Genomic DNA, 12,887 nt, shown 5'->3' on the forward strand with positions numbered 1-12,887 from the left:
ATGTAAAATAAAATGATTTATTCATTTACTACCCAACTACCCAAAAGGTGGTTTACCTTATATGGATATATTGCCCCCAAAACTTGACAACTTGACACCAAATGATCAGACACTTTTTTTGCCTTTATTGCACAAAGAGAAAGCCCCCGGCCCTATAAATTGCAATATCTCTTTTCATATTACACAACCCCACAAAGTCAGAGGACTTGAGAGAATATCATGCGTGCCATCTCAAGGGGAAAGGTTTAGATACAAAGACAGAAATATCACAATGTCAACAGCGCACTTCCATGGAGCTGCATTTGTAATATATATTCATAATATAATTGTCATTTTTAAAAACACCTAGATAAAGATTTGTGAGCATATAAAAACATAAGTACAGGAGAACCTTTTTCACCCCCCAAAAAACCCAATTAACAGTAGCCTATTCCATTGAATCGTCAATCCCATGTATTTTATCTCCAGTGAGGGCTCGGGAGAAACTTAGCGTCGCCATTTACCTGTGGAACAAAACAATAGGATAATTAAATGACCTGTTTAACCAGGGTAATAAAGGAATACATGTAACCATTCATTAATGAACTGTTCTCTACCTCTGGCGATCTCAAAGCAGTTTTCACAGTGCACCATGCGTTTGTAGATCCACATGCTGTCCCCGGCTTTCATGTTCCCCAGCGTGCTGCTACACACCTCGCACTGCCCAGACACAAACGCACACTCACTCGCGTGCTCAAAGAGATGCAGGCTGACCAAAACAACACACTTCCTGTTGTCAGTGTTAAATGTAAAGTCTATTCAAGAATCCTACTTTCCATACTTAGAATATCACGCCTTTACTGTATTTATCTAACACCCACTTAGGTGTATCCAATATGGCTTATTGGGCCTCATGTCAGGTGTAAATTAGGTGGAACAATACAGGAAATTACCCCAAACGTTCCCTCTAATAAGGATGTACAGGAGATGTTTTGACATTAGGAAAAGCTCTGGTGCAAACATACAAAGCAATGAGTTTTTTTCCATGGGGGGGGGGGGGGGGGATATTGCTACTTCTATTTTTTCAAACACTGATTGTTGCAGCCTTTCATGGTATGACAAACTAAAGTAATCTGCTTACCTTAAAGCAGGAAGCGTGGCAGTTGATTTTCATGTCATCCAGGACCATCTTGGCATCACCGTTGAAGGGCCTACGGCAGGAAGTGCACAAGTCTTTTTCAAGCACCGTCCTGCAGGGGACATAAAAAAACCCAGCATTTATTATAAGTTCATTTTTTACATTGGAAACAGGAGTTGGGCAGAAACAAGTCGTACATTATAGTCTTATAGCTCCAGGAGTAAGACTTTTCCTTCCAGGGCCACCAGCGGGTTTAAACTTCTGGCGTTTAGTGAAATGTCATGACAACTATTGGATAGATTGGCACATAGTGTAGCACAAGCATTCATGGTTGGGAGATGAGGACTCCTAAACACAGAGGTGATGCCTTCATGTTCAACCGCATATAGCGCCACCTTGAGGTTGACAGTTGAAACGGATTGCCATGAATTGTGGATGGATTACATAACTGTGAAAGTGACTTTAGAACAAATTCTAAATTCCAGTAGTGAGCCTTGTGAACGTTTGACCTGTCAGCATGTTGGAGCTTTTCCTACCTCTCAGGAGCTGCATACACACTCTTCGTGGAGGATGAGTACATTTGATCAGTTTCAGCCGACCTGCTGCGAGAGTTAAACAGATAGCAGTTTGTTTGGAGTCCTCCTTTACTTGCACATCATTTCAAACCCAGTGGGGTTCCATGTGGAGGAATACCTGCTGCTCCGGTAGGATGTTGAGGTGTAGGAGGACGGACTTGTGATGCTGCTGTACTCGTAGCTGCACAAAGACAAAATGACCCACATAAGACGTGACATTGGGAATGCTTCTTACTTACAGCGGGAGCTCAGCTGGCTCGGCTCCCTACCTGGACTCGGGCCTGGAGTACGAGTAGCTGCGGTCGCTGCTGTAGTCGTCACTGCGCGTGCAAACACAGAGCAGAGGCACGTTTCAATGTGTTCGGACACGTGTGGGTTCGAGTGTGAGCGCTGTTGGCCATAGTAGAACTATTCACCTGGGGGTGGTGCTGATGGTGTAGGAGGTGGTGCGGGTGGAGGGAAGATCTTCAGAGTACGAGCTGTAGCTGTGGGTCAATGAAGCATGAATGAGATTTTTATGGTCGCAACTTAACGATGCTTATATTTATGAATTGATTTGTGGATTTTGTGGTAATTCTGTTGTAGTAAGTATTATTTTGTCATATCAATTGTTCTCAATAGAACTAATTACTAACTTAATACTACAAGGCAACAACCATCAGCCTCAGCTGTACTTTGTGTTTTGGGTTAATTAGCAAAAAAATCTGTTGTTAGTTAAAAAAGATGAAATGATTATTATTTTATTTTATTATTAGACCAACTAATCTAGAGTCGACTATAGATCATATTGTAGCATTTCTTTAGTAGTCCTTGTTCTTTAGTTGGCATCTTGTCCCTCTTGAGCAGTCAGCATATTTACCTGCTGGTTCTAGTGGAGGTGGGCGTTGACAGATTTGAGCTTTCAACTCTAAACGGCCGAAAACGACAATGTCAGAAGAAGTTGGTTACGACATTGGAAAGAAGCAATATGCAATCCAGGCTTTTCAAATCCAGCTCTCACCCTCGGCTGCCTTCCACTGTGATGATCTCTCTCTTCGTGGTGATGCTGCTGCTGGTGATGCTGCTGCTGCTGATGCTGCTGCTGCTGCTGCTGATGCTGCTGCTGCTGACAGAATGACGATGTGATCAATTTAAATGATATTTCAATGCTTGTGCGTATTGAGAAATAATATTCACTGAGACCTGTCACCTGAGAGAAGATGGCCGGTCAGATACATTTGTGATGGATTGAGGCAGGAGGGTGCCATACAGGTCATCCTCAGGCCTGTAAAGCAACACTATTATAAATACTTGGTGATCATGAGTGCATAACCTATTTTATTCAAATGTATATGGGGATGAAGGTTTATCTTACTTAGAGGAAATCGTTGTTGTGGTTGTAGTTTTAATCCCATTTCTGAAAAAACAAGACCAGGATTGGAATTGTATTTATCATCATCATCATCATCATCATCGTCGTCGCAGTTCCTCTCAGCAACCCAACCATCAGTATGCTCAGAAATATACCACATATAACATTCATTTTCTAGGCTCAGTGAAAGAAAGAATCACCTGTCTGTGGACGAGTAAACTCCCTTCCCAGAAGAAGGGACGAGAGGTTTGTCCTCCGGGCTGCACAGAAACACAGGTCAGAGAATAGCAATGTCTAGATTAAAGTGTCCTGAATGAGAAAGGGACACACACAGCCTCCCCTGCAGTGGGCCCACTATGGGAAGAAACTCACACAGGGCTGCTTTTCACCGTCACAGTCTCAGACGAAAAGACGCTTGTTTTACTGTAAAAAAGAAAATAAACCTTATTACAGAACGTAATTCTGACCCCCTCTCTGCGTCATGATGAAGATAAAGAGTGTAAACATTTTTGAATGGAAGGAGAATATCACCTGTCTGTGGGCGAGGAACTTTTCTTGATAGCCGAGGGGATGAGAGTGTCATAAAGTTTGTCCTCAGGGCTGCACAGAAATACAGAGGAGATTAGAAGTGATGCATACAGACAAGTTGTGTTGTGTATTTCTTATTAGAGTCAAATATCTGCCTATGTCTCACTCTTTACTGCTGGAAACAGAAGTCTCAGGCTCTTTGGTGGTCCTGGTAGGTGAGTAGTTGGTGTACAGTGACCTGTGTGAAAGGACATCCAACTCATGCATTTACTTTTTACAAAAATACAATTTTGAAATACTCTTTTGAGATGGGTTAGGATTTAACATTAAAAACATTGGACACAATGATTTGTTAACAGCATTCATGTTGATTAATTAAAATGTCATTTTTTTGATGCAGAGGTGTTATTGTACTGGAGTATTTCCGTTGTTATGTATGTATGTTACCCTTTGCTTGTAGACTTGACGCGGTCACTGAACTTCGCGGTCGGACTTTTAAGTGCAGGGTCACTGCAAGAAAACACATGTGTCAGTTTGGGACTAAATTCGGAGATGCTTGGTCAGAAAGGGTTCACTCTTATCAAAATGTACCTCTTGGTGTAGGAAGTTGTAGTCTGGCTGGAAGTGAGGGTGCTGCTAATAGAGGAGAAGCTTTATTTAGCCACAGTTACTACTTCAAGTTACTCATTCTTGACTCGGACAGCCTGGAGCTAAAACCTTTCACGAGGAAAAGAACTGTGATAAATAGTGTACCAACCCGCTCCTCAGCTCATCCTGACTTCCACTGAATCTGCAATGACAAAAATCTGAATCAAACATCTGCTTCTTTTTTCTTACAACTGCAGAACATACATACAGACGTACATTTCTGCATCAGTATAAAAAGGCACCAGGATATTTAGTAAAACTGTACTTCTTGGTGAGAGCCTGCACAGATGTCGACTTGCTCGTGGTTACGGTGGTTTTAACTTCTCCTCCGTCTGGACTGTGGAGGATTAACAACTCATTCGCCACAGTTTATAACAACTAATAACATTATGTTGTAGGGGTTCTAGGAGTATCCGTCTTACCCAATTGTTGTTTCGCTGCGTTGGCTCAGAACAGATTTGCCAAAGTTTGGGTCTCGGCTGGAGGAGGAAAACGATTCAGATAAATTCACCCACACACCAACAGTCCTGCCACATATTGCGTGCATGTGTCTTTGCCCCGTGGCAAGCATTGCATCTGATTACGTCTGCGTGACTCACTCGATATCCTCATCCTCAATTTCCGCTTTCTTGATCCAGCTGCCGTCCTTCAGGAGAGAGGTGGACTTTCCTGCAAACATGAGACAGAGTCGAGCCTCAACCATGTGACCCTACTTGTTTTTGAATCACCTTTCAGCTATTCTGGAAAAGGTTTCATTTATTAGACTCTCTGAGATTTACATATTTATATTGTATTATATGTGTCACATTCTCAAACACTGTGTACAGGTACATTTGGGATGGCATACTCTTAGAAATACTAATAAATGATCTAAATGACATCCACAAATGAGCATCATATAACAAAGGACCTTTGAATATTTCATGTAGTTGCAACTCCCCCAATTTTATTTATTATATATATATATATAATAAAATATATATATTTAAACACTTACCATTTGAAAACCTGCTCATTTTGTAATTTCACCTGTAAGTGCAAGAGAACAAAGAGGGACTTGATCAGAGAAAGTACACAGCACATGTGTCCACTAGGTGGCAGTGTGGCCTCGGACGTGTCCTGCTGCCTGTCAAAGGGTATCAGCTAAAGTTCTGCTCAACCCCAGACTCACTGACTAAGCCCTCAAACTGGTTTGTCTTGATTCGTACCCACATGAAGACACGCCTTCTCCAAACACTGGATTGTCAGCAAAACAGAGGGGCGAACCGGTGCCATTAGTGATCAATAATAAAGATTTTTCCCTTTCGACTACACGACGGCGCTGGGACACACGCGTCCATATAATGAAGCCCTTTAGCAAACATCTACAGCTTCGACGGAAGTTGTGACTTAAAAATCCATTGTGTGTCTATGCATTATCTAGTTTGCGATAATTGTTATTGGTCCACATGTTATTCTGGTTTGGGTGAAACTGTTTGGAAGGTCCACGACACGCATGCCAAAGAGTTTAAACAGATCTTCTCCTGGACTTTTCTGAACCTTCGAGATTAGTACAATTTATTATTGAGTTTAATCTCTGATCTCAGTGTCGACCCTTTAATGAGCCTCGTAAAAGTGGAAGATTTACAGCTTTAACTTGTGGAAGTCACACAGTAATAATCCCAGATGTAGTTTCCAGTAACACAAAGCTTCTGATATCATGACTCAACCAGTGGGAGGTGAAACACTCGCATTAACAGCAAGCTCACACATAAATGTGTTTGTTATATCCTTAATATCAAAACCACAAGCATTTCTCTCCTCAAAGTAAAGTCACTCAAAAAGTAACTAGAAGTAAAACTAAAAGAATCATTATGTACTTAATTGACTAAATGTTTGTTTAAATGTTTATCCAGGACTATTGCACTTTAGTCTGAAAGAGCTGCGGGGCCCCTTTCTAAGCCCTTAAAACCACTATCTGCAATGTCAGCACACAAACATTTACATGTAAACTGTAAAGTGACAGAGTATTTGCAAAGCCGAAGGGTACGTACCTGTGAACAGAACCGCTTAAAACTCTCACAACAGCCCAGCTCTTCAACACCTGCCTGCTACTCGGGACTGCAGTCACACCCGAGTCCCTGCTTCTGCTTTTAACCTTAAGGGAGGAGATAGCAAGGCCACCCAAGGGTGTGGCATTAGGCAACAATCCAGGAATGATCTCTCCAACTCTAACTTGAGAATTTTCTCTTTCATTCATGGCCTGAGTTGTAAATGGAATTGGGTGGGGTGCTGACAGACCTGCAATACAACTCAGGTACCATGAAGCAGAACTGCAATGTGGGTGTGGGCGCGTCTCTGACCTTCTGGAGCTTTAAAATGAATGGGATTTTCTTTAATAGTAGTCTCCTGTTTGAAATATTTTATATCTTTATATTCACTGTGATAATATATATATATATATATATCTCTTTGGTCGACATAGGCCTCCTCAGGTCTTACCTGCATAATTTTATTAATATAACTTTTTAACACAATCCCTGGCTGACAGTGGACTTTGAACCTCACACATGTCCGCACATAAAGTTCTGTAAGAAAGAGAATCAACTAGGTTTTCAAGCACAGGTTAAGGGTTAGGGCCTCTTAGGTCTGATTACTGAACTGAAGGTAACAGGGTGGCTGCTGACGCCTGAGTTAGCCTCACGACAACCACTCCAACTCGAACCGAACCTTCCACCAAATTTACCATCATGTACAATGTGATTGATTAAGCCCAATCCAAAGGCATGACTGCCTGAGTTCATTTCTTCATGACAGTTTAAGGGTCATTTAAAGTTGTCTGAAGGCTGACGGCTCATAAAAGGTGTAAGCGAGAATACCATTTCAACTGAGAATGTCATGATGTCTGTGACAGCGAGAGTCTTTGTTGGGTGTGCCGTGTCTTGAATGGTTAAAGGTATGAACTGTGCATTGCAGGCAGGGGTGTGACGGCGTGACACTGAGGTGCACCTCTCCTAGTTATGACCGCTGCAGGAGAGGAATGCAGACTATCCGCACTGATCAGACTGCGACACCAAAGTCGAATGGACGGAAGGATCTGTATTGACAAACAAGAGTGAACAGCAAATTAGAAAGTATTCACAATTAAGTCAACCGTGCTCACTACGGTCAAACAATACCCTGATTTGAGACATATCAATTAACTGTCATTTGCAAATCAACTGATATAAAACTCAAATGATGTATGTTTGGTATGATTAAGAAGCCGTAGATTGAATCCTTGCACTCAAAAAAATCCACCCTCCTATGGATGCATAAATGAAAGTGGAGTCCGAGTGGCACTTGGTGGCGCTAGAGCTGCAATGATGCAAATTGGCCATGTCGGTTGTGCAACTCTAAAATAGATGAGTCTCACAGGTTGACCAGGTGTAAGAAACACCCTGATTTATCCTACAGTCAGTTGTTCAAAGCAGCAGAAACGAGTGCAATCTGATCCATTGTGGTGAACGTGAGAAGATCAAGATGTCACATGAAAGGAAAGATCTGCAAATAGTCATCATCATCACTCACATGCTTCTAAACTGTATTACAGACAGTTGTGTCGCGTCAAAAGGACTGACAACAGTGGCACAGTTTCACATCCTTTCAACCACCCGTCGCGATTTGCTTTTAATCGCCGCCTCACTGGCTTCATCCCTATCGGTTCAGCTCATGCTTGTGACACTCCTGCATGATCTATAGCATCATCTCGGCCTAGATACCCACCACCATTTGTTGGACAGAGTCGAGATAACCAGGCAGCCCTTTGAATGTGGCCGCTTCGTCAGGCGTCACAATCTGCTGCCAAATCTGAATTATTACCTTCTACGACTCCGAAAGGAGGGCCCGCAAATGACACGCTGCTTTTCACTTCCAATATTTCAAGCAGAAATCCTAATGTATTTATCCCTAAGTTTGATTAGAGTTTAGAGGAGCCAGTTGTCATAACGGATACACGCTGGCCCTCTGATGCTGCGCATGATAATCTCCCAGTGCTTCCTGGGTTGCTATGAGGGGGAGACAGTAGACCGACCCTTCGCTTGCCATTGGGCTGCTGCGCGGCCTGGCAGCCAATAAAGCAGCACTAGGGCCTGTGTAAATCTCTTTCTCCATTTCCCTCTACCACCCTCTCTCCCAGTGGTTGTGCAAGCACATGCACTCGTGCATACATCTATACCACTATGAAAAGGAGAGGAGATTCAATTCAACTTTGACATTAGGGAGATTCACTATAGCATTTTGGAAATATACTTCCCAGAAAGCTTCTAAATCATTCAAGTCAGTTATAGGGGGTCTTAAAATATCTGCAGCATCGTTTGTCTTTGCACCATAAATTTAGATCATATTAAATCTCCTTCAAAAATGATCTAATTGGAAGGGACTTCAGGAAGAACGACAGAGGTGGCCTCCCTCTCCTCTCCGAGGATGGACAGATGCCATGCTGTGTGCAGCCTTCGGACTAGTCCAACATGACAACTATTACAGTGTCAGGATGCCATGTGACAGTTATCCCTGTTTATGTGTTTACCTTTGCATTGTAGTGTGTTTTGTGCCATACCGGGTGTAAAACCTCACACTGTCTCCTCCTCCTGCCACAAGGTAAAATAGACGGGTCGGACTACTAGGCCTAGTGTGCGGGTTTCACTCACGAGGCCCTTCTTTATTCCTGTGGAGTTTTGAGGCATAGATAAAACACATCTCACATCTGCCATCTCGCCAAGCGTGAGTCACGTCACACAGGCTAGCCTCAGTGAAGAAGACCACCGTACCACAAAGCATTGATAAAAGATTGAGTAAAAGCCATCTGCAGCCTTGGGTTCTTTAAGAACGCTCGTCTGAGATCCAATGGCAACACTCACAGCTACACAGTGCTCACTAGAAAGGGGAAACATGTACAAGGTTCCAGCTTCCATCTATCATGGAACAGCTTCGTTGCATGATAATAGCAGAGAGGAACGTGTGAGCAGTCTAAACAAAATACAACACTGCTGTCAAAGGTCAAACCTGAGCGTCAGTGCTTTACTTTCGCAGAGAACGTACAATTGAATTGGCCTTAAAAGTATCCGAGGGTGCCGATTTAAGACATACGATAAAAGATGAAATGTGCAGTTCCAAACTGTGCAGTGCAGCGCGTGCACAACGTGTACATTGCACGGGGAGGTTTATTGTTGGGTCCATCGGTGATAGCAGCGGCCGGCTTCAGTCGTATGAACGTTTCCCGGCATGCTAGCGACGCAGCACTCAGCCGGGGAGGGGAGGGATGATGGAGCTAAGATGGCAGCCCAACTGAGGGTGCTGCCTCTCTGGGGTCAAGAAAACACTCAAGGAACTCATCAAATCCGATCACGACGAGGCGCTTTTGGGAAATAAACGCGCGTCTGCACATTTCTTTGCAAAGGAAAATGTTATGGCTTGAGAAGGTACGGAGACGAGCACCGTGTTGACGCCGCGGCTGCGATCGGAGGACCGAACGCTGTAGTTGTACCTCCAGATCGGCTCCAATTTGCTCTTATAACCGTGGACCGTGAATGGTGATCGTAGTATTTCTACATCTCGAAACGGACAAGCGATGTGACGCGTGGAGGATTTGATGACATTTGGATCGCATCGGTTGACTAGATATCATCGAACTGTGGTATCTTTTGTGTGATATATGCATTGTTCCCACAAACGATGATGTGTGCTGCTGCGGCAGGGGCCGCCGGTGGAGGGATTCTACCTTCCTCATCGCCGTCGATGGGGTTGGGTGTCAGGGTCATTTCTGGAGCAGGAGCAGAGTTCTCTACCATCGGTTCGGGAATGGGTTCTTGTCCGACAACCGGAGCCCAGTCGGATTGTCGGACTCGGTACCAGCTTTTACTCTCAGGGCGAGCTCTGGCCGAAAGATACAGGCGGATCTATACCACCGCCATCAACGATAAAGAGCAAGGGATAACTCCAGGAAGGTGAGTGGCTCACGAGGAGACGTGTAGATATCGCAGAGGCTCGTCTGTCATGTGTGGGGCTAACGGGGCTAACGTAAGCTAACATTAACCCTCGCTTAGCGACACGCCAGTCAACAGTTACACCTTAAATGAATACACCCACAAGTATATAATATCGTTATTATGCTTGTAAGACCTTTGTCACACTAGTCCATGTTTTATCTACAATGAAGGTGTCGGCAGCAAAGTTACATCATTTGGGTGCATCCTCTTCCAGGGGGGCAGCTTGCTAAGTAGCATTGGACTTCCTTAGCTTATCGCAGCAAGCTATGCTAACGTTAGTTCACCCTTGCGGGAGTTGTTTGCCGCCCCCCCATCTTGGGGCTTTTGGACATTGTGTGATATTACAGATAAATCCATTGCCACTGAAATTTAAGTACCTACTTCGGCCATTACGAGACGCAAAAATGCACTATCGGCAATATCAAAAACAAGCTGGCGGCTAACTGTCAAAACAGCCATTTAGTTTAGCTAACGTTTATAAACCGATGCGCTGCTCGTGCTAGTTGATAACCTACTTAATTTTGATGCATAAAAATGGGAACTTCATGTGTAGACACCATATTTTACCTTACTTCAAAATGTAATATTTTATAATAATGAGCTGTTTGTGTATATCTAGGCCCATCGGCGTCACTGTTTGAATTGCTAGCTAACAGACGTGGAGGCAGCATCAGTCCTTATCGAAACGGAAACCAAGCGACTCATTGTTTTTAAGAAAACCTGGATGTCCCGACCTTTGATAGCGAGCATACATATATGTATATTAAAACTAATAATAAACAAGGCGTTATTATTACACACAACGTTCCCCATTGTAGCCTAATGGTGAGGATGTGTAGACCAACTGGTTCATGTTACGTCATCCTGTCAGTCAGGTCGTAGACCACAGCAGCTCGGTCATTGCAGCATCCTCCCTCACGAACCCAATGGATGATTTCCACCCCTCCCCGTGTGCAATTGCTTTAAGCTTGGCTCAATACACTGCTCAAGGGTCCTTAAGAACAAGGTCTCCGTGGTTCAACCTATTCATGATGTTATTCTGAACTACCATCTTTCTTAATTTATGCCGTAGTGAAATATGATGGAGCAGACTGTACTCTGAGAGATAGCTGCAAGCTTTAGGGAACTGCTTTGGGAGCCACTACAGGAGGGCCTCAATCCTTTCCCCCGACTCTTGTGGATTTGCTGGTATTTAGCTATTAATATAATCATCAGATGGGTGTCTGTTCGGCCTTATTTGGTATATTGTTTGGTACTTTCATTGAGTAAGAGTAAACCAGGCTATCACTGTTTGCCCTATTGGCTGAAGAATCTGATGCTACATTGACAAGCTATTAGAAATCAATATTCAGTGCAGACCCCCACCCTTCCTATTTAATCTTGTTAAGTAAGAGCTGTAAATTGCTTTTCAGTATTGTTATTCTGGTAATGATGATTACTAAATCATGCACTGCCTTTCCTTTTTCATGAGTTGTTCTGTTTTTGTTCCCTGGCACATGTCATTGTCAGCTTTATTTGAAAGTGAAATGAATTATAAGAAGCCAATTTAAAACTGTCAAGATAGTTTAAAAAGCCCCAACAATTTCCACCAGAAACAAGCTTCTGTTTGCTTTGGGTGTTTTTTCCATTGAGTAACACTGAACGTCCCCTGTCTAGCATAGACAGGGGTATTCTGCACACACTTTGCCATGTGCACAAAAGGTAAACAAAAAGTGCTAGTGAGATTATCACCAAATAAACTTGTTTAGAATAACTTACCTGTTATTATTTAAATAAAAGACTTGTTTTTTACCTTCCATTCTCCTCACATCATTATGGTTAAAGTAAAGCAATAAGTGTGACTGCAGCAGTTTCCTGCAGCCACTGTATATTTTGAAATACTGAGCCATCGCTGTCTACTTTCAGGGGAAAGAAGGCTTTGAGTAAGAAGAAGCTGAAAAGGCGACAGAAGGTCAAGTCAAAAGTCAAATCAAGAACAAAGGTAAGAAATGCACGATTGTCCATCTAATTGTTACTCTTGTTCTTTTGCCTATTGTGCCTATTGCTGCATTTATATTTGGATATATATTATCAATACATCCGTTGTTTAAAGAAGTGTTGTGAAGCCAAGGGTACTTTTGTAGAATGTCCCTTTTTAAAAAAAAACATTACAAATGAACCCAAACTATTACCGCCCCTCAAAGAAAACACAATACCATTGTTGCAGTGTTAAATCACAAACCGGTGCAATATTTATTTGTGCGGCATAGTCATGCCTAACATCCTCAGTACTAATTCAAGCATTGTCATCAAATATATAAATATATATCATTCAATCATTCAAAATGTTTTGCATTTTCTCTCTAGCTGAATAAAAGCAACATGACTGACGTTTTTAATTTGCAACCGCCGCGGCCTCCGGTGTGCACTAATAAATCCTCACAGCTGGATTGACTCTACTGAATCAAATGAACAGGTAGACGATATGATGTTAGAGGATAGATTCCTTAAAATCCCAAAGCAGATTAATTGTTGTCATCGGCGGTGGCTGGTCAGGCGCCGGGAAGCCCGTCCTAACACGGAGCCTGAGAGGTGGATAGGCAGAATGAGACACATGGGAGTGGCCCCGGCTTGTGCGTGATGGCCTGTTGCCGAGCGACCTAATGTGTTCCCCGTCTCCACGG

General features: G+C 43.0%; 2 protein-coding genes across 20 annotated transcripts in view; one reads left to right on the forward strand and one right to left on the reverse strand.

Moving 5' to 3' along the window:
- Nucleotides 1–102: 102 nt before the first annotated feature.
- On the reverse strand, nucleotides 103–10,077 carry scel (sciellin). Of its 7 annotated transcripts, XM_037488152.2 has the most exons (25): nucleotides 9,957–10,077; nucleotides 7,078–7,295; nucleotides 6,253–6,356; nucleotides 5,217–5,248; nucleotides 4,819–4,888; nucleotides 4,642–4,698; nucleotides 4,485–4,556; nucleotides 4,329–4,361; nucleotides 4,163–4,207; nucleotides 4,019–4,081; nucleotides 3,738–3,809; nucleotides 3,575–3,643; nucleotides 3,416–3,466; nucleotides 3,244–3,303; nucleotides 3,047–3,088; nucleotides 2,882–2,956; nucleotides 2,693–2,797; nucleotides 2,552–2,599; nucleotides 2,109–2,177; nucleotides 1,962–2,012; nucleotides 1,811–1,873; nucleotides 1,654–1,719; nucleotides 1,121–1,229; nucleotides 597–699; nucleotides 103–503 (listed from the first exon to the last, which is right to left on the reverse strand). In XM_037488152.2, the coding sequence occupies exons 4-25, from the start codon at nucleotides 5,233–5,235 to the stop codon at nucleotides 487–489; spliced, it is 1,359 nt and encodes a 452-aa protein (XP_037344049.2). In that variant the 5' UTR covers nucleotides 5,236–5,248; nucleotides 6,253–6,356; nucleotides 7,078–7,295; nucleotides 9,957–10,077; the 3' UTR covers nucleotides 103–486. The 7 variants fall into 7 exon arrangements, with proteins under 7 accessions (XP_037344049.2, XP_062420984.1, XP_062420985.1 ...); XM_062565000.1 differs by lacking the exons at nucleotides 7,078–7,295; nucleotides 9,957–10,077 and having other exon boundaries at nucleotides 4,163–4,204; nucleotides 6,253–6,625; XM_062565001.1 differs by lacking the exons at nucleotides 7,078–7,295; nucleotides 9,957–10,077 and having other exon boundaries at nucleotides 2,693–2,776; nucleotides 6,253–6,624.
- The window catches only part of mycbp2 (MYC binding protein 2), a 54,245-nt gene continuing 50,792 nt past the window's right edge, over nucleotides 9,435–12,887 (forward strand). For 8 of the 13 annotated variants that reach the window (XM_037488149.2, XM_062564991.1, XM_062564995.1 and 5 more), the window contains exons 1-2: nucleotides 9,435–10,182; nucleotides 12,130–12,205. In XM_037488149.2, the coding sequence (XP_037344046.2) occupies nucleotides 9,911–10,182; nucleotides 12,130–12,205 (348 nt within the window). In that variant the 5' untranslated portion in view covers nucleotides 9,435–9,910. The remainder of the gene's footprint in view (nucleotides 10,183–12,129; nucleotides 12,206–12,887) is intronic. The other 5 variants (XM_037488150.2, XM_062564997.1, XM_062564998.1 and 2 more) reach the window with 1 other exon arrangement.

Source organism: Pungitius pungitius, chromosome 10 (assembly GCF_949316345.1).
Source record: "Pungitius pungitius chromosome 10, fPunPun2.1, whole genome shotgun sequence".
Taxonomy (NCBI): domain Eukaryota; kingdom Metazoa; phylum Chordata; class Actinopteri; order Perciformes; family Gasterosteidae; genus Pungitius; species Pungitius pungitius.

Coding starts and splice junctions, on each gene's coding strand:
- scel (XM_037488152.2), bottom strand. Junction 4,082..4,162: donor ACAACTTCCTACACCAAGAG/GTACATTTTGAT, acceptor GTTTTCTTGCAG/TGACCCTGCACTTAAAAGTC. Junction 2,178..2,551: donor ACCTCCACTAGAACCAGCAG/GTAAATATGCTG, acceptor ATTGACCCACAG/CTACAGCTCGTACTCTGAAG.